This window comes from Vanessa cardui, chromosome 11 (assembly GCF_905220365.1).
Source record: "Vanessa cardui chromosome 11, ilVanCard2.1, whole genome shotgun sequence".
Taxonomy (NCBI): Eukaryota; Metazoa; Arthropoda; class Insecta; order Lepidoptera; family Nymphalidae; genus Vanessa; species Vanessa cardui.
The window spans coordinates 6936215-6962110 of NC_061133.1; the positions used below are offsets into that span (position 1 = coordinate 6936215).

General features: G+C 33.8%; 1 protein-coding gene across 1 annotated transcript; it reads right to left on the minus strand.

Moving 5' to 3' along the window:
- Positions 1–1128: 1128 nt before the first annotated feature.
- Positions 1129–25873, minus strand: LOC124533468 (probable chitinase 10). The gene is made up of 52 exons (XM_047108761.1): positions 25666–25873; positions 25525–25590; positions 20689–20831; positions 20048–20150; positions 19897–19976; positions 19701–19750; positions 18876–19082; positions 18134–18334; positions 17938–18046; positions 17444–17624; positions 16676–16861; positions 16471–16590; positions 16211–16334; positions 15958–16135; positions 15638–15737; positions 15368–15449; positions 14648–14836; positions 14214–14476; positions 13911–14132; positions 13418–13619; positions 13165–13271; positions 12807–13026; positions 12472–12699; positions 12192–12353; positions 11886–12053; positions 11601–11777; positions 11253–11333; positions 10429–10620; positions 10132–10286; positions 9463–9691; positions 9185–9300; positions 8838–9036; positions 8572–8751; positions 8283–8494; positions 7852–8130; positions 7550–7747; positions 7261–7460; positions 6687–7004; positions 6471–6604; positions 6177–6388; positions 5920–6055; positions 5686–5828; positions 5416–5601; positions 4817–5108; positions 4584–4675; positions 4381–4515; positions 3783–3916; positions 3356–3489; positions 3047–3258; positions 2464–2736; positions 2090–2272; positions 1129–1879 (listed from the first exon to the last, which is right to left on the minus strand). The coding sequence occupies exons 2-52, from the start codon at positions 25546–25548 to the stop codon at positions 1607–1609; spliced, it is 8724 nt and encodes a 2907-aa protein (XP_046964717.1). The 5' UTR covers positions 25549–25590; positions 25666–25873; the 3' UTR covers positions 1129–1606.
- Positions 25874–25896: the final 23 nt, after the last annotated feature.

Sequence of the window (25896 nt, forward strand, 5' to 3'; positions counted from 1 at the left end):
ATTGCATCAATATTTATAATTAAAGTTTGTATATGGATTAAACAGAAGTCGCACGAGTGCAACGAGTGGCCTTATCGCAAAAAAGGCGATCTCTTCCAGGCAACCTTTGGACTGAGGACTGATTGTATAACAAATGTGGGAGGACACACATAAAAACTACTTCTATGTAACGCACACACACACACATATATATGAGAATTCAATAAACATTATAGAAATAACGACAACATTTGCTTATATTATTAATGCGACAAATAAAAGTAATTAATATTATACTCTTAAAAACTGCTAGTGATTAAGCTCATCACTTACATTGATAATTAATTAATATCTATGGGCGGTGTCGTCACCTCAACAACAAGTGATCACAAAGGTGAAGTGGTCACAACAGTTAGTATGATAATTATTTGATGAAACTGAAAAACCCTGGAATAGTGGAGTAATAGTGCAGAAACCTTAAATAAAAGTATAGCAACACGCCACATTGCCTCCATTGTTGACAGGAGGGTTGGTCCCTTTTTGGCTAAAAGGTCGAAATTCCGATTCAACGAGGAAATTGTGCTATTATTCTTGGCAACATTCCACCCGGTAACGATTTGTTTAGTATTTTTTTTATATTAAAACTTTAATGGTTTACCTTTGTCTACTCATTATTCAAATCTACTAATAATCTTATCTGTGAAGTAAATCTATACTAACAAACTAGCATATATCGCGAGACACTGACGCAAATTTGCCGACGATATCACTACTTGGCGGATCGAGCGGGTCCAAAGTTTTAAAAGTTCGGCTTCCATTTTGATTGCGCGGATTATACCAACATTACTTAAGACTAACAAAAGATCAAGGTATAATGATTGGGTTTAGCAACATTTTTTCCTTATTGTTGTCTTTTCGGATGATTTTTTTAAATGTAGGATGAAATGGTATGTACGTTTCATTCGATAAATAAAACTTAAATAATTTTTTATTCATCATCATTTATTCATTCTTATTTTTTTGTATAAATGTAACATTTGGTGATTTACGCTTTTGTAGGTATTTGTTACATATAAGCTTTTATGTACTCGTGTAGAGTACATTTGTGACGGACTCTGTATAATGTGATCAATGAGCACGTAGGTATCAACAATAACGTCCGACTTATGTTAGAACTTATAATTATAATCTTAATATTATGAGAAGTTTATTACAAAGGATTTGAGGACTGGTTGGTCAATGGTCCTCAAATTGAGTATCTTTTTTACAGTCCGTTTTCTTTCTTATCTATTCATATTTAACATGAGCAAAGCTCGAGGTAGTATATAGTAAATGTTACAGCACCGACATTAATCTATGTCAATTTTATTAAAAGTTGACCAGTTGAGGTTCTTCGAATGACAGTTTTTTTAATAAAGTGGCTCTGCTGTATATTTTTTTAACAGTTACTCGTACTGCGTTTTTTTATTACATTATTTGTAGCAAAGATTTATCATTTTTATCTGTTATTTTAATTCTTCAACAGAGATTTAGACTGCTTGTTTATCGATTGTCACTAATTCTCGTTATTTCAAAGTGATGTTGGTTAACGTTGCGAGTTCGTATCGTAGTGTCCGGGTGCTGCAATTTAACACACTAGGTTCTGCGAATTAGGTTCGAGCAAACCCTGTCTTAACGCGGTGAGGAGGGCACGCGGCGGGCACGAACACGCGCCGCGCCAGTCGTCCAGGTCCAGCGCCCACAGCGCCGCACCCCGCAATCCGGCCAGTCTTAACGCTGTCGTGGCTGCCATCACATCTCGAGGCCGCAAGTATGATACCCATCGCGACCCACTCACGGCATACGTACCCATTTCATTGGTCGTTACGTCCCACGAGGTAGATTCGGTTTGGGCGCAAATCTGCATATTTTTGGTTCATTTTACTCAAGACAGGAAATTTAAGAGCTATTAAAATTTAAACAAGTTAATTTGTCGAGGTTCATTTGAATTTGTAATAAATGGTATTGCTCTAAACTCGATATTATCAGAACTGGCTTTATGTTACTAGATATGAATTGATTAAATTTATCAAAAACATGTAAATTATGGAACTAATTTTGAATTAAATACCTCATTGTAGGCCAGGAATCCAGGTATTCGCGTGTAAGGGCCTGGCATACCCGGTCCGGCTATAGGTGCACCTATGCCTGTGCTCAATTCGCTTCGTAGAGTATAAGAGCGACCGTATGCAGGAACCCCCATCACCAGTTGATTAACTGAGACTATACTGGACCAGAAACCTATAATCGCAGCCTACAAAAATAAACAAAAGTAATGTAAAAAATATAGGCTCATAGCCAAGCTAAAAATTGAAATTAATTTAATTGATTATAACAGCAACCATCTACGTATTTTGACATTAATCCGTATTAATTTTTTGATCAATAAAACTGACAGGAATAAAGATAGCCATTTCTGTTTCAGTTTTCATATGTTTTACTTACTAAGCTGTCCAATTTATGAGGTTCATTACTCATTAATGGTAGAAGGTAAGCAGTTCTCTTGGAGTCTGTTTCGTAGTAATCATTTGCTGCTATCCCAATCCAGTCAAGTGTGGCTGTCAACACTGCAGGATCATAGGCCACTGCTGCAACTTCAGGGTTTGGAGCTACTATTGCAGATAACTCCAAATTATGTGGTCGTAATATTTTGGACAGTTCTACTAGAAGCATACTGAAATGGTCTTTTTCGGTCGTATCTTTTCCGGTACATGGTGCCTAAAAAAGAAATATTTTTTCAGGATTATTTTCATTTTTATTAAGTAGTAGTAAGATTTTTTAGCAAAATTATGCGAATTACAGTTAGAATCTCGGAATATAACATTTTTTTAAATATTTAAAAAAAGTTTAATACGAACAATTATATGTCATGGAAGTTTTGCGGTTGGTTGGCCATAAATATGGATCTACCACGTATATACTTTCAATTCTCATTATACAAATTTAGAACATTTAAAGGTCTTTTTGATTTTTAACAATTATTTTTCTCGTATTAGAAATATTTTATGCAGAAAAGATTTTCTTTTACCTCTTGGCAAACAGGATATTGCCAAGCGATCTGTACTCCATCGAATTTCCATTTTTGAATGAACTTCAATAGTGAACTTCCAAATGCTTTCCTTTTGTCTTGACTTGCAGCCATTTGACTCCATTTTTCATCCATCGAGTTTTCAATGCCACCGACCCCAAGAATTATTTTTACACCCTTGAATTTCAGCTCTGTGATTTTTCCATAGAAATCTGTGGAAGTAATTATTAAATAGATCAACATCAATTAAACATGACTTATACGTTCGATATATCATACTTGTATTTTATTTGTATATGCTTTATTTACCGTTACTAATGTCCAGCTCTGGATTACCAGCAACTACTGTGTTACTGTCACCATCGAGATGCGCCCAAGAATATATGATGTGTGAGCAAAGTGACGGCTCAATTTGTTCGGGACCAAAGCTGCCATTGCCTTGTCTATAATATATTAAATATATATTTATATCATAATAGTTTTATAATGATATGTTTTACCAAAAAATTACGATGTCTATTGTTTCATAAATTATTAATAGTCTATATTACATAGTTAAATAGTTCTTGTATTTTTTTTGGTTTTTTTTTAGAGTTAATGTTATTACAGAAGGTGATAATTTTTTTTAATATTGAGAATATGTAGGTATTCGATAAGATAAGTTCTTTAGACATACTGGTTTCATCTTTAAGTTTGTTACAGGCGTTACAGCTCATAGTTTAATCTTTTTACTTACCTATAGTAGGCCCAGTTAGTAAAGTAGCACGCAATGATAGGCTTGAATTCATAATCTACTTCATCGTTGCTATCTCTTATTTTCAAGCTATTTTTACTCTTACATTTCGACTTATTCGGGAAATCACAATGATTCTGTAATTATGAAGAACAGCTCATAAATGACGTAGATATTTTTATCTATACGATGTGTACTTTGTACTGAAGATTATATTTTTTATCAATATAAAAACATGAAGGTGATAAATTCGGATTATTCCATTCAATTAGCAGTTATATTTTTATCAATTAGAGTTTGTCGCATTGTCTATTTAGATTGATATTTATATCTATCTATCTATATGTAATGCTTAAAAAATATTTTGAGGGTTTGTCCTTTTCACTTTTAAAATAATGTGATTTTTTTTCAAAAAAATTTAATTGATTTCCAAAAAATCACATGCCGTAAAAAATGTATTCGAACATCACTTTCCTAAATATTTATGTAAAGTAACTACTTATTTAATTGTAATTAACTAATTAATAAGCTACTATAAGTATATTTAATATATTGTCATAGTAGCAAACAAGATGAATATAATATGAACTCCGATATTTACCTGATTCCAAACAAGTGGCGCAGGGCAAGTAAGTTGAATATACTGTTCATTGATGCACAAATAATATTTCGCACAATTCCTTTCGTCTTCTTTAAACACGACGCCAGAGCAAGTTTTACCCTCCAGCGATGATCCCTATGACATTTTAAAAATTATTATTTGTCACAATACAGTTTTTTTGATTCAGAAGAATATGAACTTACATCGTTGACAATTTCGACGTCCGAAAGAGAATCAGTAGGCGGTGTGACAGGTTCCTCCGTTGTCGTAGCAACGGCTGTAGGTGTACTTTGAACTGTAACAATAATAATTAAATACACTTGTCAAGTAATAATAATTAATTACATGATATACGAAATATGGTTTTGAAAAGGAAATCTGACACACCCTAAATCAATTACAGTAAAATTCATTATTTATATAAGTCTCTACTAACTCTCTTCAAAAACACAACGAGGTGGAGCTTCCCTTCCCCGCAGCACATGGTTGATGTTGGCCAACAGCGGCGATGGTCCGCAGCCACAGTGTCTTCCAGTAAAGTCATCGAGGTCGAGCGCCCACGCCATGTTGCCACCAAGTCCCATAGCACGTACGTATTCCGCCTTGTGGCGCACCATGAAGTCATCGTCGAAAGAAACCCATTGGTCGTTCAACGTTGCGTATGGTCCCATTCTACCGCCAGGGTCGCGGACAACTTGCCAGCCCTGGACTCTTACCCGTTCGCATATCTGAAACAAGTACGCAGATCTTTATTATAAAAATCAACACTTTATTCAAATAAAGTAGGTAATAAACTATTTTGGCCTTAATATTAGGCACATTGCAAATAAAACTATACAAATTCAATTGAGACCTGGCGTAATGAATTTGAGCATTAATTCTCTGAGCCGGGCAATGCTATAGGTCTCTGTATTTCATTTTTATAATTCTTTTTTTCTTGGGTAACATATTACAATAATACACAATATTATATTTTGTATGATTTCCAGTTGATGTATTTTGAATTTAGTAATAAAATAATATTTATGTAATTACCTCATAGAATGACAGAAATCCTCGTGCTCTGGTCTCATCTCCTGCTTCACCACCGGCGTAAGTGGGTGCTCCTAAGCCATTACCTGAGTTTTCTACTAATGAGAAAGACTGACCATAGAAAGGAACACCCATAACAAGCTTATTACGTGGAGTGCCTTTGTTTATCCAATAGTTTACCGTAAAGTTCTGAAAATTGATACGAAGTTTTGAAAAACTATTTTTTTTTTTACTTTCAATCATTAACATACATATTACGTTATTGCAATTTACCGTATTAAATGTTTTATCTTCATCAGCTTCGTGAGCATACATAGGTGCAATATGTCCAGTTTTCCCATCCCATTGTCCGTGGAAATCATACGTCATCAATGAAATCCAGTCCAAATTCTTAGCCAAGACCGGGATGTCATATGCTATAAATCAAAATGAAAAGAAGTAAGAGAATTTGACAAATTTGTTTAAAAAATTAGGTAGAAACTTATAATAACTTAGGCATATATATACCTAAGTCTATAACTCTTTTGCTTGCAGAGACAGCAGCAGACAGAAGAAGTCCTCGAGGTTCGAATGCAGCACGTAATTCTTTGACCAAATCAGCAAAACCTTGTTTATCGGAACTGGGTCCCTTTTCACACTCAACCTGGTATAAAATAATTTATGACATTAAGTATTTAATTTTTTCCAGATTCGATTATTATTAATTTGACGGAGAATTCATGTAAATAGTTTAAATAATGTTTTGTATTTGTTGCTTCATTTACCTGCCAACATCTTGGGTATTCCCAGTCAAGGTCTAAGCCATCAAATCCGTGTTGTCGAATAAAGTCAATGGCTTGTAAAATGAATTTCCTTCTTGCTGAAGGATTATTAACTAATCGTGAGTACTTGTCACCTGCTGAGTCGTTCCAGCCTCCCAAACCTAAGACCACTTTTACACCATTGCTTTTTAAGGCTACGACCTTTTCATAAAATTCTGAAAATTGTGTTCGTTCATTATTAATAAAACATAATTTTGTAGATTATTTACCATTCATAATGATACTGTAGGAACTTACTGTTTTCAACGTCCAACCAATTATCATGTGGTTTCATTACTAATTTTGTGCTGTCCAGTACAGCAAATGCGTATACTATATGTGTGCATAGAGAAGGATCTATATTACTGGGAGTATATTTACCAGCATTCGGCCTGAAAAGAATAATATTAAAAATTAGATTTAAGTTTAAAAAACAACAATTTTTAATTCAGTTTTTAGGAAAATACATCTTACCTGTACCAAGCCCAGTTTGTATAGTAACAGACAATTTTGTATTCCTCTACTACTTCATCGTTAACAACTGCAACTGTCGTAGGTTTCTTTGTTGTTGTTGTTGTTGTTGTTTTTGTTGGACGTGATGTAGTGTGTTTATTATGTGTGGGTTTAGTAGTTGGTTTATTATATGCAGGTTTTACTTCTATATCTTCAAAGTCATCTTCATCTAAAGAATTTTGGTCCACAGGTTTTAAGGGCACTGACTCTGAGTCTACTTTTGAATCCAATAGGCAGTTTTTGATTGCATTCAAAAGTGGATATTTCCCTTCATTACACCTAAAACATTTTTTTTTATAAATATTATACTTTTATATAAAGATAATATTTTTATCATTCTCATTCTAAGGAAGAATGGACGTGAAAAACCAATAAAATCGCATATTAAGTAGGTTTAATATCAATATGTATATCAAGGCAAGTCACTCTTTAAAAACTTTTCAGTTTTGTTAATAGAAGTTGTATAGCATATTAAATTTTAAGAACAATTATATTATTTACAACAATTATATACTATATTTAAAAAATAACTAACCTGTTTTTGAAATCGTCGAGATCAATCGCCCAAACCATACCGCCGCCCAAACCAAGAGACTTGATAAAGTTAACTTTGCTTTTTATTATATCGACATCATCAAACGATACCCATTGGTCGCCTTTATAAGCATATGGACCCATACGGTTATATTTGTCTTTAACTACTACCCAATTGCGATTTTTGATACGTTCACATATCTGAAAGTAAAAAATAAGATTTCAAATAAGCAAAATACATAATATGATTTTTTTTTGTAGATTGTAGATTTTCAATTATCTTTTGGTACCTCATAATACGCCAGGAATCCATTTGCTCTTGTATATTCTCCTGCGTCACCACCTGCTATCGCTGGCTTATTGAGTCCATTGGAAATACGGTTATCCCAATTTGAATATGTTGTGAATGTTTGACCGTACAGAGGTATACCCATTACAAGTTTAGATGCAGGTGCACCTTTTTCCATCCAATAATGCATGGTATAATTCTAAAAACAAAAAAAAAGGATTAAAAAGGGAGAAAAAATAAACAATATCTTCAATCGATATTATACAAAAAACATCATTAATTTCGAAACTACAAGTTACTTACAGCATTAAAGTAAGTGTTGTCATCATCTGGATGATAGTAAAGTGGAGCAAGGTGACCAGTCTTCTTGTCCCACTGTCCATGATAATCATAAGTCATCACCGCTATCCAATCTAAATAATGCGCCAAGGTTGGTACATCATAACCAGCGTCTATGACCATTTTACTGGGAGATACAGCAGAAGATAACAAAAGACCCTTTGGTCTAAAAACAGCAGATAGTTCTCGTACCAGATCAGCAAAGCCATCCTTATCAGAATCAGGACCTTTAGAGCAATCCACCTAAAAAGAATGTGGTTTTAAATAAGTTACTCTACGAGTAAAAAAAGTAATTATAACAAATAACGTTTCATAAATTCGATACTTTCTGAATATGAAAAGAAATGGTGATAAATAACATTTTAATTGTCTTCTATAAAATAAGGTCCACGTACCTGCCAGCACTTAGGATACTCCCAGTCCAAATCCAGTCCATCAAATCCGTATTGTTCTATAAACTGCACAGTATGACTAATAAATCTTGCGCGTGCTTGAGGATCGTTCACCAACTTGGAATATTTATCACCAGCAGAATCTTTCCATCCGCCGATAGCTAAAGACACTTTAGCTCCGTACTTTTTGTAGTCCACCACACGCTCGTAGAAACCTATTTAAATGAAATAATAATGCATTTATAAACTCTATATCGATTATATGTACTAGATTTTATTTTATTCTACTTACGGTTTTCAGTGTCAGACCAAGGATCGTGGACTGTTATCAGGCCGTCTTGTTCTCCTAATACGGCAAAACCGTAGACAATGTGAGTGCAGATTGACGGGTCCATGTCTTCTGGGTTGAACTTTCCTAGTCCAGGTCGATACCACGACCAATTTGTATAATAACATACGAGTTTGTAGCGTGCTAAAATACAATAATTAGATTGTTTTAAAATATCTTACTCTCTTTATTTTTAAGATTGTTAAATTTAAATAATTTATAAATATTACTGTTTAATAGCTGCGGCTTAGTTGCAGGGTCCACGAAATCCACTTCAGCAACAATTGGTTTCGACTGTACGGGACCGTCAGACTCAGAATCTATTACAGTAGGTTCTGTCGTTGTTGTAGTTGTAGTCGTAGTCGTCGTCGTTGTTACTTTCTGAACTTTACAGTGAGCGTTACTTGGCCAGTCGCAGATTTGTTTCTCCTAAAATTTTAAAAATCAAGTAATTTACCATTGTTGTTGACATTTTGTCTAATTATATACTCTCAGACAAAGCGCATTGTGCAAGATGGATAGATCCCAGTCACTCATTAGAAATACTACTAATTTAGACGTGTTCAAAACACATTACCTGGTTCCAGTGTAAGCCAGCACTACATGAAAACTCTTCGAATTTGCCAAACAGACAGTGTAAGTATCGAGAGCAATCTAAAGGATCAGCAGCGTATTGACCACTTTCACAGAACACTGAAAATAAAGCAGAATAATGTCATTTTAATATATTGAGTATTTTATAGAATACTGTCATAATGACAAATAACTAGACATAATGTGTTATTATGAAAATATTACATTCATTCTTTGTTCGCCACTTTTTTTAACTTCTAAAAATCTGAAAAATATACTTACTTGGTTTTTCTTCCGGCATTTGCAGCATAGCGCTAGGCTTAATCTCCGCAGGGGCAGAAGTTATTTGTCGCCTGTCCGTGCAAGAGTTTCTCGAAGGGAAGTCGCATTGTGAATGTTGTGGGTTCCATACGAGACCGGGCGCGCAGCTCTGTGCCACGAGCACGCCATTTACGCACACGTAGAACTTCTCGCAGCGAGGATGCGCGTGGTAAGTGCCAGTTGAGCATCGCTGAATAGAAAAATGGCCATACAATTTTTAGTTCTTGTGCACAAAGTTTTACAATTGTAAATATGAATGAAAATGAAAATATGACATATGAATTCTGTTTTCTAAAATCTTTGGATAAAAACCGTATAAAAATCGTCAGACAGATATGAAACTTTGTTTGATTAATGTAACAAGTGAAATTAATTTTTATCTTTTTAGAAACGACATCAAATAAGCAAACACATCATCTCATAAAATGTTCCAAGAGGAGAAAATGTGCTGGATGTTACGCAAAATTGCGTAATGAAATGTCCAGCCGTGAGGCAGATAAAAAAGTAAAAAAAATTGTCATACAATGTGTTGTTGTTGAATGTCAATCATTTTTATGTTTGAATTGTTTTAATGAAGAACAGCCCGTTCTAAAAACGATAGAAAAGAATTATTATTAAATTAATACTTACTGTTGGTATTTGATACTGGCCGCTTTGGGTCACAGTAGTAGAAGGTCTCGCTGTTGTTGTAGTTGTTGTAGTTGTTCTTCTAGTTGGTGGTCTTCGAGATGTCGTTGTAAATATACTCTGGAAGGGTGGTCTGGTAGTTCTGTCTGGTTGCCTTGCTGTAATAATACAAAAAATATCGTTGATGATTGATTATATATGAATTGATTATGAGATTTATTGTAATGTATTTTTATATATATTTTTACTAAATGAAGTATAAATATATGTAATATTTTTATTGCCGGTAATCAATGTTACCTTCACACATGGCGAATTCTTTCCAGTCACACCGATTTGTGCGCTTGTCCCAGTGTAGGCCGGGCGGGCACAGCTGCTTGCGCCAGCGTCCGCCAACGCACAGCAGATACGAATCGCAAGTTGATGCTGGGGCGTGCATTTCATTGGGACCACATTGGCCGTCGTCAGACGGTCTGTCAACTACCGCAGCTGCTGCAAAATATAAAAATATACTAACTATGCTTCCAACTTGAGATATTTATTCATATAGAAGAATTACGTGTGCTCATTGATATTATCTTTAAGTCAAATAGACATATATACCTCAGATCAGTAAAAAATCTGAGGATAGAAATTCGGCGTGCTTATAAATTTTTTCAGCAATTATTATTTACTATTCATTTAATGTATTCATTTATTTAAATAGACCTCCTTTTACCTCCTCCTCTAAATAGTCCGGAGGTAAAGAAGAAGGAGGAAAAATATTTAATTCCCTAAATTTGTTATCATTATAGTTACAAATCGAAAATTTTAAGCTATTCGGGTTCGTTTTGTCCTATTAAGAACTACTGATACTGCGTCATCTCATCTAATTTTCATACTTGATCTCCGTGAACCAATTTTTGGTAAAATATTTTACCAAAGTTTGGTAAAATACAAACCAATTTTTAGTAAAATATTTTACCAAAATTTGGTTCACGTTCTTACGTTCTCACTTGATATTATTATCAAATTGAACGAGAAGTTTTAAGGAGTATTATTTCTCTCTCTCTCTCTCTCGTTGGTATTTATGTTTGCATCAATGGAATAAAGAGACTCTTATATATTATTTTCAAGTAACTTACATGTTGTTGTCGGCGGTCTTGTTGGCTTAGTTGCCGGTCGAGTCGGTCTCGGAGCTGACGTAGTTGTTTTTGGCGTTGAACCTAAAGTAATAGAAATTTGTAGAATGTAGTTTATTAAACACTAAACTAGAAAACGATATACGTTTGTATTAACTAAGTACCATAAAATTAACAACATTAAATGCTTAAATATATATATACAAATATGAACTAAAACTAGTTACTGTATAAATCTTGCCCACGTGGAATGGTGGCAAGAATGCTAGCAGCATTTCCCCGTACCATAATACATTGAAAAAATACCGTACACAATTATCTATTTTTTTTTAACAAATAAAAAATTCTTACTTCCGCATTTAGCATATTTGGGCCAGTCGCAGTGTTTCTGCGTGGCGCTCCAGTGCAGGCCGGGAGCGCAGTGCTGCAGGCGCCATACGGAGCCGTCGCAGTGCAAATACGAGTTACAGTCACCCATAACCTCATGGTACTCCTGACCGTTACATGGACGACCTTCAGACACGCCATCTAAAAGTATCATCAGATCGTTTTAAAGAAATGATCAGATATTACTTACTAATACCTACTGTTACTAATATGTTTTAAAATCCTAAAGAAATAAAAATATTCATTTACCTTGAATAACGGATGTAGTTGGTCTACCAGTTGTAGTTGTAGTAGTTGTCGTTGTCGTAGTAGTGGATGTAGTGGTAGTACGTTTAGTGGTAGTAGGTCTAGGTGGTGGGCGTGAAGTCATAGGTGCCAATGTAGTAGATGCTGTGCTTGCTTCACTAATCGATGTTGCTAAATGAAAATATTTTTAGATTAATGAGCTGTATAAAACTTACCAAAGTTACTTTACCATTTAATTTAAATAAAAAATTGCAGTTATTGTGATAGATATAGAAATAAGTGAAGTGAAAATTGTAAAGTATTTTGTACCTGTGCACTTAGCGAAGCTAGGCCAGTCACACCGCTTAGTCTTGATGGACCAGTGTAGACCGGGCGCGCAGCGGTGTTTGCGCCAATGACCCGCCTCGCACTGCAAGTAGGCTTCGCAGTCGCCTGGTGCGTCGCGGTATTCGCCCACCTCACACAGTGAGTCTAAATCAAAAAAGTATATATTCGCCATTACAATTGGAATCTAAACTGTCATCGATATACATATAACTACATATATATTTATTTTTTCTTTCTTATCTTTGTTTTCTTCGTATCTTACCAGAATCGATTTGAGCTGTTTCAGTAGTAGTTGTGCTTGTAGTAGTAGTTCTTCGAGTAGTTGTAGTAGGTTTTTTAGTAGTCGTCATTGGAGTTGTTGTAGGTTGGGACCACCATGTTTGCATTGTGCTCTGAGTTGTAGTCGAGGGGTTCCATCCAGGCCAGGTTGTAGAAGTATGTTGGTCATGATTACCATGACTTCCGTGGTCACCACCACCAACAATTGATCCTTTATTTAATAGAAACATAATTTTTAATGTAAACACATACACTTTTCTTAACATATGAAATATATTTAAAAGTCCGGCATACGATTTTAAATAAAATTCATTTTACCGTCCGATTCAGCAGGTGTAGTTGTTGGTGGTGCTGGTGTGACTGGTTGTGGTGGTCTTTCACAAGCTGATGTCGGTGGAGGAGGAACTAATCTTCCCAAAGCACGGCTTGCAGCGCGTAGCAGCGGCGATGGCTCGTTGCAGCATCGATTGTTAAAGTCATCCAAATCTATTGCCCATGCTGTCACACCACCCAATCCTTGCTTCTTTGCCCATTCGACCTGGATAATGGTGTATGATATTACGTAACTGTTACATATCGATGATACATCATAGTCAATTTAAATACGTGTAAATTTTAGTAAAAGCGAGTAGGATTTTATTGCAAATATTTGAAAGTAATTTAAAGATAGCGGTACCTTCTCTGTTATAGATTTTGGATCATCGTATCCGACCCACTGGTTGTCTGAATAGGTGTAAGGTCCTGCTTTCTCCTGACGGCCTGTCTTCCACCTCAAGTTTTTCACTGGAAGAAAACGAAATACGTTATCAGAAATGTAATTTCATATATCATAGAAAGTTTCATATAAGTATTGAATGCTAAATACAATTTTTTTTCTCCATAGAAAATGAGACTGCAACAAAATTATAGTTACTTAGAGTTTTAAATACCTCTGTAGCAGATTTCATAGTAAGCCAGCATTCCAGGTTGTTTAGTGAATTCTCCAGGTTCTCCGGGACCTGCAGCTGCTGATCCTGGTCCACTTGATCCTTCCGTGTCGGCGAGTCTGTACGACTGACCATAGAATGCGAGCCCAAGTAGCAGCTTCTTAGGATCTGCTCCTCTACTTATCAAAGCTTTTACTGCATATTCCTAAGAAATACATAAGTATAACATATACGAACAAAAAAAAAGGGAAAAATAAAATAAAATTTGAAATTAGTAATGAGGTCAATAATATTAATTCAATAATATTATTGTTAGAGATATCTAAATAAGTCTTTAAAAAAATTGGTGTTTTTGTCCTAATGCCGTTTGGCGTCGAGAGTAAATAATCAAACCATAACAGGCCCCCATTTCTTGGGTATAATGGTTTAGTTTGTCTATTATATAAATAAATAATGTAAAGATTAATTTTTGATATTTGTTTTGTTTATAACTTACTATAGAATAATAGGATAGATCGTCGTTTTTTAACGGGACCAATGGAGTGTGATGAGCTGTGTTTCGTTCCCATCCACCATGATAGTCATACGTCATCGTGCTCATGAAGTCAGCAGCTTCAGATATGGCTGGTAAATCATAGGCCGATTCAATGACTTCCTTGTATCCGGAGAGTGCGACACCCAATTCCATATTTGCGGCATGTAAACTTTTCGATAATTCCTATAAAATTACAATAAATTGTACTTGTTTATAAACAATATAACTGTGAATGAATATGTAAATGTATATATGTGTGCATACTTGAACTAATTTTGCGAAGTTCGCCTTATCCGACTTAGCACCTTTCTTGCAATTACTCTGCCAGCAGACTGGGTAGTTCCAGTCTAAATGCAGACCCTTAAAGTTATGCATTCGTAGGAAGGTAACAATCCTCTCCGTAAATCTTGCACGTAATGTACGCGATGACACCAAACGGGAGTATTTGTCTCCAGCGGAATCAGTCCATCCACCCAATCCCAGCAAGACCTTAGCATCGCCCAGAGAAGTGACACGTTCGTAGAGATCTGAAATGTAAAGAATATTGTGACGAAGGCAATTTTATACAAATGTTATAAGTTAAGAAAGTAACAGTTTATAAGTTGTATTTGTTTAAATGCTCATAATATCATATATGAAACAGGCATGTAGTGCAATTGCTACTTGCATAAAATCGTAGATACTTTAGTGTCACTTACTATTGGTGATGTCAGCCCATGGATCAAACTCTTTAGCAATAAGTTCGTCGTGTGATAAAGAGGCATACGCATATACAATGTGAGTGCAAAGTCTAGTATCGATATGTTCTGGAACAAATTTGCCATCGCCTCTTCTGTAGAAAGCCCAGCTGGTCATGTAGCAGACTACTCGTTTTTCATTATCATTTCCTGAAAACATTTTTTAGATAAGTTAGTTTTTTCCTTAATATGAAGTAACAACATTACGAATATAAACAAATTTAAAAAAGTAATTAAAGAATTTTATATAAGTTTATTGTTTGCATGTAGATATTTAAGGATTTTCCCATAAAACTCGATATGCCTTTACGAATTTAATATCTATTTTGTTAGCATCAAAATTGGTGTATAATGTGCGAAAGGATATAACCGGTTTATTTTGCAAATGGAAGAGACAGTTCCATTTTTATCATCATAATTTATTCCATATTTACAACGTTTTGATTTTGAGGACCGGTCGGGTTTTGTGTTAGAACTTGAGGTCTTTACTGTTTTATTGGTACTTAATTTCATAGCATATTGAAAGCTTTGATTTTCTTCATTTGATTTTGTGGACGTTTTATTTTCATGGGAAATATCTTTAGGTCGAATACATATACATACATATACATATATATACATACTTAATTACTCTCCTCGGGTTCGGTTAAAATAAAACAAAAAATATTTCCATAAAATTACCTTTTCTATTTTCAGCATGATAAGAGTTAACTAGACGATCAGATTCCATATTTTGAATCTCCTTGTGTGTTCCACTATTCCACTGTGAAAGAAACATTTTATATTTGGGTGTACTTCCAAGAGACAACTTCAGCTATGTAAGATAATTTCCTTCAATTAATAACCAAATTACATATGATAGATACCTTATGTATCTATCATATGCAGTTTGGTTACACTTTATGGAAAAGATATATTTACAGGAACTTATGCATCTATGATAAAAATTACCTCAAAATCAGTTTCATACGCTTGAGCCAAGAAACGAGTAGCTTCTTCGACACTAATTCTAAGACTCTGGCCGGGAATACATTTGCCGACATCTTGGTGACTGTAATTAAATTAATCTTATGTAATTTTAGAGTCTTACCTTCAGGCAATATACCAATTAAACACGTATCGAATTCGATCTTAACAGGCTGATACTTTACTATTTACTGCTTAACTCACAACTTATTTTTATTTGTTTTATAATTGACAAAAAAAGGTTCAAGTGCAATAATATTTGTCTGACTGAACTAAAATAAAACAAAAATTTAAATTAATCTTACCCGCAAAAACCAGTCGAAGGATCGTAAAGTCTTTCATCTTCACAAATCATTCTGTAACTGATCCCTCCTGTACAGAAATGGAAGTGTGCGCAGGACTCTTCGTCGGAGGCCAAGTAAGGGTTAGTGGTTTCACATGATCCAATTTTGAGAGAGGATTGATCATTGTATGTTGCTTCACCTAAAATAATTTCAGATTAGAAAGTAATATTTATAAAGATTAAATGAAGATTAATATAAAATAAACATAAAATACCATTCAAGCTTGTAGATATAGCACTTAAGATTGGGAAAGGCGATCCACACAAGCCGCGGAAGTCATCCATATCAATAGCCCAGGCAGCGGCGCCGGCTAATCCTGTACTTGTGATGAACTTCATCTATACGACAAAATATATTTTTATAAACCTAGTATTCGAAATCCTCGACCTATCATGTATTGGAGCATTGTCATGAAATAATTTCCGGATGTTCTCCTGAAGAATGTTCAAAGTAAATTTGATAATTATAACGTACCTTTTCTAGAACAGTGTTAGGCGTATCATAGCTTATCCATTGGTTATCGAAGACAGCGAATGCATTTCCAGCTGCGTCTACCCCGCTTACTCCTTTACCTTCTCGTTCATTCATACATATCTAAAATTAAAAAAAGGGGATAATTTTTTCCATTTTCTTTTCTTTTACCTTAATTTTTTTTTTGCTTTAGTAATCAAATAGTTACCTCAAAATAAGCTTGCATCCCTTTAGTTTGGGTATATTGTCCTTCGTCACCCCAGCCATCGATAGCAGCACCAGGAGCGGGCAAAGTGGAAGCAGCTAGCGTGTAACTGCGTCCGAATAACGGAATACCAAGTACCAACTTATCAGCAGCCATGCCATGGCGTATTATATATTTCACCATAAATTCCTAAAAATCAATTGACAAATGTATACGTCATTTACAGATAATGGCTGAATCATGGATGTGCTGGAATATATGTAGATGTTATCGCAAAAGTATTTTAAGATGTTATAACAGTTCTTACTTGTCAACACAAATATAGTTAGAGACTAAATGATAAACTAAGGGACTTTTCTAAGGGAGTAACATGTGCAGAAAATCTTTTTAGTGCATTCCTGCTAATTATAAGCAACCGATAAACAAAGTGAACCTTTTCTTAAATTAGCAAGACTTAAGGTCAATGGCCAATGCACAAGCTAATTTTATACTTATATATATTTTTTTGTAAATTTACCTTTTTTTCATGATTCACACTAGCATGGTAATTATTTTAATAACCTTATGTTAATCGGCTGATTTTTGTTTTAGATGTTTTGCAGGGGTTGATTGGTTAAAATCATGCTGTGTCTTCCTCTTTCGAATGTAAAATCAAAGGAGATAGACAGAGAAGAAACAGTATTTAACTTAACAAGGATCATATAGATGGATACTTTTATGTCACTAATTAGATTTGTTATCTAAATAAATATTATTTAAAAAAAACCTTACTATGTTATCGAATCGTTGATCCCTCGAACCCGCACCGGGGTCTCTATGTAGAGGGCTGTGCTGTAATGCTTTTGATGGAGGATCTTCACGTTTCGAATGCGTCATGTCCCAAGCTTGCAGAATTGTATAATCCGTTGCTCCACTGACTGCGCTTAGATCGTACCCATCTTCTATTTGGTATCTGAATACATTATCATTATCATTAAATTGTATAAAACAAAGTCACGTACCGCTGTCTGTTCATATGTGTGCTTAGATCTTTCAAATTACGCAACGGTTTTTGATGCGGTTTTTTTTAATAGATAGAGTGATTCGAGAGGAAGGTTTTTGTATATATACGTACAATACAATAAAGAAACAAGAAAAAAATCTGTAGTATACTTAGTAATCAGTATTGCATTTGTGCGAAGCCGGAGTGGGTCGGTAGTAATTATTAAACAAAGTCTTAACTTTAACAAATACTCGCATAAATGCATCTGATATTTCGTTATTACCTGTATGGCGGAAGGACAGTCGATAAGAGATAACCATACGAAGAGAATTTTTCACGAAGCTCGTATAGGAGTGTAGTTAAAAGCTCTTTTTCCTTTTCATCCTTGTCGCCTGCATCATAAAATATTTAAATTTAAGTATGATGGTACTGGTTGACTGGTTCATGGGTTGCATCAAGTTAATTTCAGTTTTATTTACCTGCGTATACCCAGTGAAGGTCGAGACCATCAAAATCATGTTCTTGTAGGAAGGTGACCGCGCTGTCGATGAATGAATTACGTCTGTAGGGTTCTTGAACCATTTCACTAAATAACCGCTCCATGCCCTCCCCGCCGACACTTATGATAACACGAAGACCTGGAATACGACGCTTCAGTCCCGTCGCGATGCGGTAACCACCTGTACAAAAAAATCCATTTACAATTATACAGCATGTTCGAAAACAATATAATATGTTTATTTACGTTTTAAAGTAACAGCCTGTAAATTACCCACTGCTGGGCTAAGGCCTCCTCTTCAATTAAGAAGAGGGTTTGGAACATATTCCATCACGCTGTTCCAATGCTGGTTGGTCTAATACACATGTGGCAGAATTTCGATGAAATTAGACACATGCAAGTTTCCTCACGATGTTTTCCTTCACCGCCAAGCACGAGATGAATTATAAACACAAATTTAACACATGTGCATAGTGGTGCTTGCCTGGGCTTGAACCCGAAATCATCGGTTAAGATGCACGCGTCCTAACCACTGAGCCATCTCAGCTCATATTTACGTTTTACGATAAATCATTTACTTCTGGGTCGAGTTCAAATAGTATATCCTCGTTTTAAAAACTACTGATGATTCCAAAATAAATATTACCATAATTGTCATATCATACGTATGTTAACCAAGAACGTCTTTTATAGTTATATTCATGATTTGGAAGATAATATACCTTTAATAATATCATAGTCTTCGTTGGCTGATATAACTTCATATGTATGTGGATGCAGGACCGCAAAAGCGTAGTGTAAGTGCGTGCAAGATCGCGGCACTAGCCCCGCGGTGAAGGCCAGCGGCGGCGCGCGGTACGCCGCCCACGACTCCAGGTAGCATACCACGAGGCGCCGGGAGCTTGGGTCGTTCATCGTTTGCTGCATTTCTGTTATAAAATTGATTTTATTACAATAACGTATATGTACCTCTGTAAAGTAAAGTAACAGCCTGTACATTTCCCACTGCTGAGATAAGGCCTCCTCTTCCATTAAGGAGAGGGTTTGGAACATATTCCACCACGCTGTTCTAATGCGGGTTGGTGGGATGCACTTGTGACAGAATTTCGATGAAATTAGACATATGCAGGTTTCCTCATGATGTTTTCCTTCACCATCTAGCACGAGATGAATTGTAAACACAAATTAAGCACTTATATAAAGTGGTGCTTGCCTAGGTTTGAACCCGCAATCGTCGGTTATGATGCACGCGTTCTAACAACTGGGCCATCTCAGCTCATCATGTACCTCTGTATATAGTTAGTAATTCTGAATTATGTTTTGTCAAATCGCCTCATTAAAATCGTTTCACGTATTGATATCAAGTTATCAACATAGCCAATTACTGATTTAAATTGAAACTCATTTAGTATTTTACACAGTCGTGTTTTATTTTGTAAGTAACAAACCTCGATAATAATTAATTATAATGTTATTCGTGAATTTAATATAAAACTAATAATTGAAACTAATTTGTTTATTTATAAAAAAACATGTGAGAAAAATACCTTGAAGATTAGCGTTTCCCTGTTCTAGTTTTTCATCAGTCCGTGAACCACTGTAAAAAACCACATTTAATATAATAATTAATATAATGTATAATATTTAATAAAACAAATTGAGAGATTCTTCAATATGACCAATACTTAATTGTTTAATATCATTTTTTCGTAATAATTATAATACTTGTTTTATAACCCTTACTTGTTTAGGTAGCTAGCAGCCCCGTAGTATTTTTTAAACTCTTCAATGCCTTCCACATCTGCTCCCGCTCTTTTTGCATCCTAAAGAATTATTTTGTCAGTACAGATAATAGTAACATATTTTTATCGTGCTTAATGAAATAATATATTACCTCTAGGTATTTATACAAAGAATCAGGGTCGGCAACAGGTATAGGACGTTTTTCAACAGCATCTCGTAGAGGCAGTCTTCCTTGTCCTTCTTCGTTAATGTTCCTATAAATATGTTATTATTTCATATGGAATAATACATTAACATAAACATATTAACAACTATGACACATGTGGAGGCATTAAGTCTACGCTGTTATTATGGACGAATAAAAATATTTTCGCCGTCAGATTTAACCTTATAAGCTGTATTAAAATTATTTAGCACCAACCATTCCAAGATATCATTGACAGACCTTGGATTATTCTCCATTAACAAGCTTGTACAAGTTCGATAAAATATGTCCATATGGTAAAACTTGTACAAGACTACACATAACTTTATAATTACATTATTAATAACAATAGTATTTTTGCACTGACTATAAATATTTTTAAACTTTTAAAATTGCATGTTTAATTTATTGAATATTTACATGACAGCACTTATTCAAAGGTAAAAAGAGCAATTTCCTCTCAATTACTCGTATAATAAACAACAGTGATGAGAGGATAAGTTGCTGATATATTCATAAAAATAATGTTGTTTATACGACGTTGATTGTTTTGTATAAAAACAGGACACTCTTAGCGTAATATTTACCTGAGCGGTATGCTTTCCACCGAAGATCGAATAGGAGGTGCGATGGGATCATGGTCTGGTATTGTTTCAATAGCGCTCCGAGCGAAAGGGCTCTCATCTGGATAGCGCGGTGATGCGGTGACACTGATGTACAACACCGCACACTAAACAATAATTATAACAAACAATTAAAAAAATAATTTACTAACGCGTTTGCTCTTTATTCGAAATTCAATTAATCAAAATTTATTGAAAATTTAAAGAAAATCCAAGTACACTCAATTTACATATTTTGAACATATTTTTTGAACTTTTTGTTTTCATTTTATTGGTTACAACAATGCTCGTCGATGACTACCAAACAAAAAGCAAAAAGAAGACCAATTTATAAACACGAATGTTACCCAACTTTGCCAGTTCATACGTATAAATATAGTTAGTGGTATAAATTTAAATATTTAGTTATGATTTTCATATACTATATAATTGATCCCTCTACTTAAAAGGTTGGGAGAGATATATGTTCTAACGCCTAACCCATCCATTATATCTTATGTTACATACATATCTTTATATTCTCAGTAGGAGCTCGAATTTTGGAAACGTCATTAACAATCCCTCAAAAATACACCTCCCGTTCCTTGGAAATCATGTATTACATAGTCCTCCAATTGAATCTCCTTTCGTATAAATACCACCCCATCGAATTGTAGAAGTAAAGAATTAGTGAGAACGCCTTTTGTACACTGTAAAATTTCCTGTGATAGCTTTTCTCTCTTGAATTGTCGTGAAACTAGCGAGGAGGACGTAATCATCATAGCGCATGTAATATAATACATTTTATTAAATAATAAATAAAATATTTATATGACAATATCGAAAGATTTACATGTTTATTGTAACGTAAACGGCCACAAGTTTTCGTTATTGATTATACCAGTTATAGCTATTAAGATTCGGATAAATAATCAGTTTATCGAACAAAGGCTTGGAGGTTGTTGAACCTTTAAAAAAGTTGTGTATTTATTAGTCAACAATGGGAGTAGGTATACGTTCTATGGGCACACGATTTGCAGTCACTTTTTATTCAGTTTGATGTGCTATTATGACTTACGAGTCGTAATTAATTCGAATAAAAAAACGACAAAGTTGGCTCCATTCGAGGAATTCTAGGAGCTTTTTCAATGAGACTTTAAAGCTTTGACGTGACTCCTGCGTGACATACCGAATTAAAATCGTAAGCGTGGGCAATGTCGTCGGTCAACGAACTACCAATAAAACACCTAACTATATCTTTGCATAATTTACATAACATGATAGAGTCAAGACCAAGATCAACACTTGAGACAGGTTCACGTAAGTGTATATTTATTTACAAAACCAATATTCAAGTCAATGACCATATTAGCCACAAAAATAGTTTCGGAAGTTGTATATATTACATGGTACCCAAGAAGCATATTTATTAATTATATATTTTCTTATAAATTATAACGCTGGAAAAATATTTATTATTAACAAATGATTGAAAATTTTAATTTATAATCAATGCCGAATATATATAATTAATCCATATTAATCTAATTCGAAAGAATACAAATTTTCGGCAATAAGTTAAATAAAGTTGAATAATGAAGGAACAAAGGCAATGCAATGATTAATGTTAACAATTTCATATCTGTAAAACATATTGAATTATGTTACACCACGTTTTATTAACTAATCATTATTAAATACACATTTTTCCACCTATGTAGTTATGTACTAATATACAACCGCATATGTACATAAGTACGAAAAGTCTGCAATAAAAGAGAGACATGTCAAGTCTCATCGATATTGTTCTTTAATGTTTTGGTTCAACAATGAAACAAATGAGTGCAAGTAAAGAAGTCAAACGTTTGACATTTAAAATCTTAAACTAGATAAACTCCACATCGGAAGAAGTATACGGTAGAATGTTCAGCGAAATACAGATATTTGGTAAATGGCACACTCGACTGGCACTGTTTTCAAATTCCGCGCTTAAAACGTATATTTTATTAATTATCCTTATGTACCTAAACTAAAGAAGTTTAAATGTGGCAAATTATAAAAAAAAAACAGATGTTTTTATCCGATTGTATTGCAATTAGTTATAAATTTAATTGAATATGTTTAATATGTATCTAATACAAAAAACATTCAAAGCTATATATAAAATTCTATAATATTGTGTAGTTGTATCATGTTCAAAACCTTCCAGCCATTATGATAAAGTCATACGATACCCAACGATAAAATTGTAAGATTAATCGTGCAAAAAAATCCAATTTTGGTTTTTCTTCTAATATCAGGTCGTGATCTAATAAATAACTGCTAAACGAGCTAGTAGGTACGTTGACACGTCGCGTTCGGGAAACACGATTTGCATACAGGCATCATTGGCAGGTAGTCGAAGACGCTTCGGGGTCATCGTCATCACAACACGACCAGTTCATGGTACCTATTCTGAAGTGACATTTAGCTCACGTTTAGGACAAAAGGCTTGTTCTTTCATAAATAACCCTTCCAAGTTATAATAAGCAGTGATGTGCACATTCAATCTAACCATTGATTCATCGATTTGCTTTAACATTGAAAACAAACACCGAACTGCATGTCATTTTCAAAAATAGAAATGTTGATTTGCTTTTAAAAAGGCAATCGTATTTATGATAAAAAAAAAATAATGTCTAAATATAGAACCTCATTTCGCATGATTGATATTTATACTCTTACAACGTTTCAAGATCATGGTCATTCTAGTAGGTAATTTGTAAGGACATAGAATGAAGAAGTGATTTCTGATTGTTTCCATCGTCCTTGTAAAGTTCGTGCTCTGAATATTCTACGTTATCATTTTCTTAAGTTTATTTTAGATTCATATCTTGTACGGTAAAGTAAAAATAATATAATCATCAAGAGTTAATAATTAAAGATTTTAATCTTAGCAAGACCGAAAATGCTGAAATTGGAGATGTGACTTGACAGATCAATTATTGATATAATAACTATCTTGAGGTTTTTCATGATTTCACGAAATATGTTATTAAAAAAAAAAATATGGAATTTACTTATAAATACAGTTACAGTCCAAAGACAATGAGAGATAATGAATGAAAGACTTGAGTCAAGCTTCAATGTAAATGGCTTAAAAATTTGAGGACCATTTACAGATCTTATTAAAAATAAAATCTTTTAAGCCTAACATTTTTTATCTGTTATGTTTAATTTATATTCTTATTATTGTGACATAGTAAAAAAAATATTATAATACTTCATATAAAATAAGTTTAAACCATTGAGTAACCAAATCCAACCTGGATTTGGTATATACAGCATGATTTGAACTCAAAATTCATTGCAAATACGTATAACAGAAAACGCAAATTATATTTAAATTTTTAACAAGGTTTCAATCAAGTCTAAATAAAAAACACTAAGCATCCGGAGCATTATAGAAAAGTTATATTAAGGCAGGACAAAGCAAAAGTAGATTAAAAAACCAAATAATTACAAAAAGTGATGTTTTATCATGAGGAAATATATATCATAGTAATTTTTTTTTTTTTGTTAAAAAGGACACGAATTTAATTCATTCTGTCAATATTTTTTTGATATTCAAAATTTATGGATACGAGAAAAAATAAAAGAAAATTTTCGGGGTGGGATATACCTTAAGAATACCACAAATGCTTCGCATGTAACTGTATTGACGTTAGAGAGATATTAATGAATTTATCTCTTTTTTAAACTATTAATCATAAAACACTGAGCAGGGCGTGCCTTATGCGGCATTTCTTTAAAAACTATTTTTGTTTTTTTTTTCTTTTACAAAAAAATATGTTTATAATTTTACTTATTGTATAAGGATACCATCGAATCGATAAAACAGTTTTGCCCTACTGCCCGACAAGTGTTACAAAGGTATTTGTACGAGTTAATATGCGCCATTTATGACATGCATACAAAATGAGTTATAAGACCATAAAAGTGCACCTTTAAAGTGAAATTTGAAAAAGGAACATTTGTTTCGCACGCGTCCGTTATCGTTTTACAATACGTAACGAAACGATACATTTAAAAAAAAGTTACTCGCATATTATTAAACCTTCCCCTAAGTTACCTATTGCATAATATTTCCGCGATTCTAAAATAAATTAAATTTTGATTTAACTTTTTATTTGTATCAAATTGAGTGTATAAATAATTTATTGGCGTATCAACCTTTTCAAATACTTAAGCAATAAAAAATTAAATATCAACAACTGGTCTTAAGCTATTGTCGCGGGAAGCATAATTAAGGCTTCTAATTTAAAGCTTTCGAGAGTGACGAACGAACATGCTTTTTTGTATTTGTTTATAATACAATTATATATCTATTAATTAAACTTATCGCTAGAATGAAGTATAGCTTTGGATTCATTATATCACTTCAGTACAATGAACACATAGAACTGTAGTACATACATATTAAAATGTTAATTGTCATATTCTACGCCGTAATTGAAGATACCATAAACAAAAAAAGGATCAATTTACGCTTTTTACAATGTCGATTATTAAACGATCAAAAACCTTTGTATATTATTAATTTTACTAAACGCAGACGAAATTAGATTTTATAAAGTCAAAAAATGAAAGCGAAGAGTATAAAGTGAGTTAATTGAAAACAAAACCTAGAAACGTTTAACAAAAAAAAATTGGAAATAGAGGCAACTAACTGAACAAGTGAAAAAATATGTATGAATTAGAAATCAATACTAGCTAGGTACTGTTTGGACATATCTTAATTTGACACATTTTCATTAGAATTTTAATTAAAAAAAAACTTACCCATAATATTAATTTGAACCCCATTACGGGGAAGATATATATTTCACAGTTTTCCTAAATGTCTACCTGAAAAAGTTAAATAATTTGTCTATATGATTGATTTTAAAATTATTATTTATAAAGGTAACAAATGTTACTTACGTATAATATTTTATGTTAAAAATTAATTTTATGTCCGGCTGAGAAAATTGCAAGTTTTCTTGTTAAGGCTCTGCTTTCCCGGAGTCTGCGTTGTCGTCGCGATCGGCGTGCGACTGAACGGGCAGCGCATGAGTCTCCTAGTGTTAATACCTCGGTGTCATCGAGCTTCGCATCTCGCACCTACGCGTATCTGTATTATGTATCAATGGAATTTTGGGACAGGTCCATCCC

Bases quoted from the DNA above. Each gene is read 5' to 3' on its own strand.
- LOC124533468 (XM_047108761.1), bottom strand. From the start codon at position 25,548: ATGGGGTTCAAATTAATATTATGG. The intron at 9,692-10,131 runs GTAAGTATTAAT...TTTTCTATTCAG, and splicing joins GCCAGTATCAAATACCAACA to CGATGCTCAACTGGCACTTA. The intron at 9,301-9,462 runs GTAAGTATATTT...CTTTATTTTCAG, and splicing joins AATGCCGGAAGAAAAACCAA to TGTTCTGTGAAAGTGGTCAA.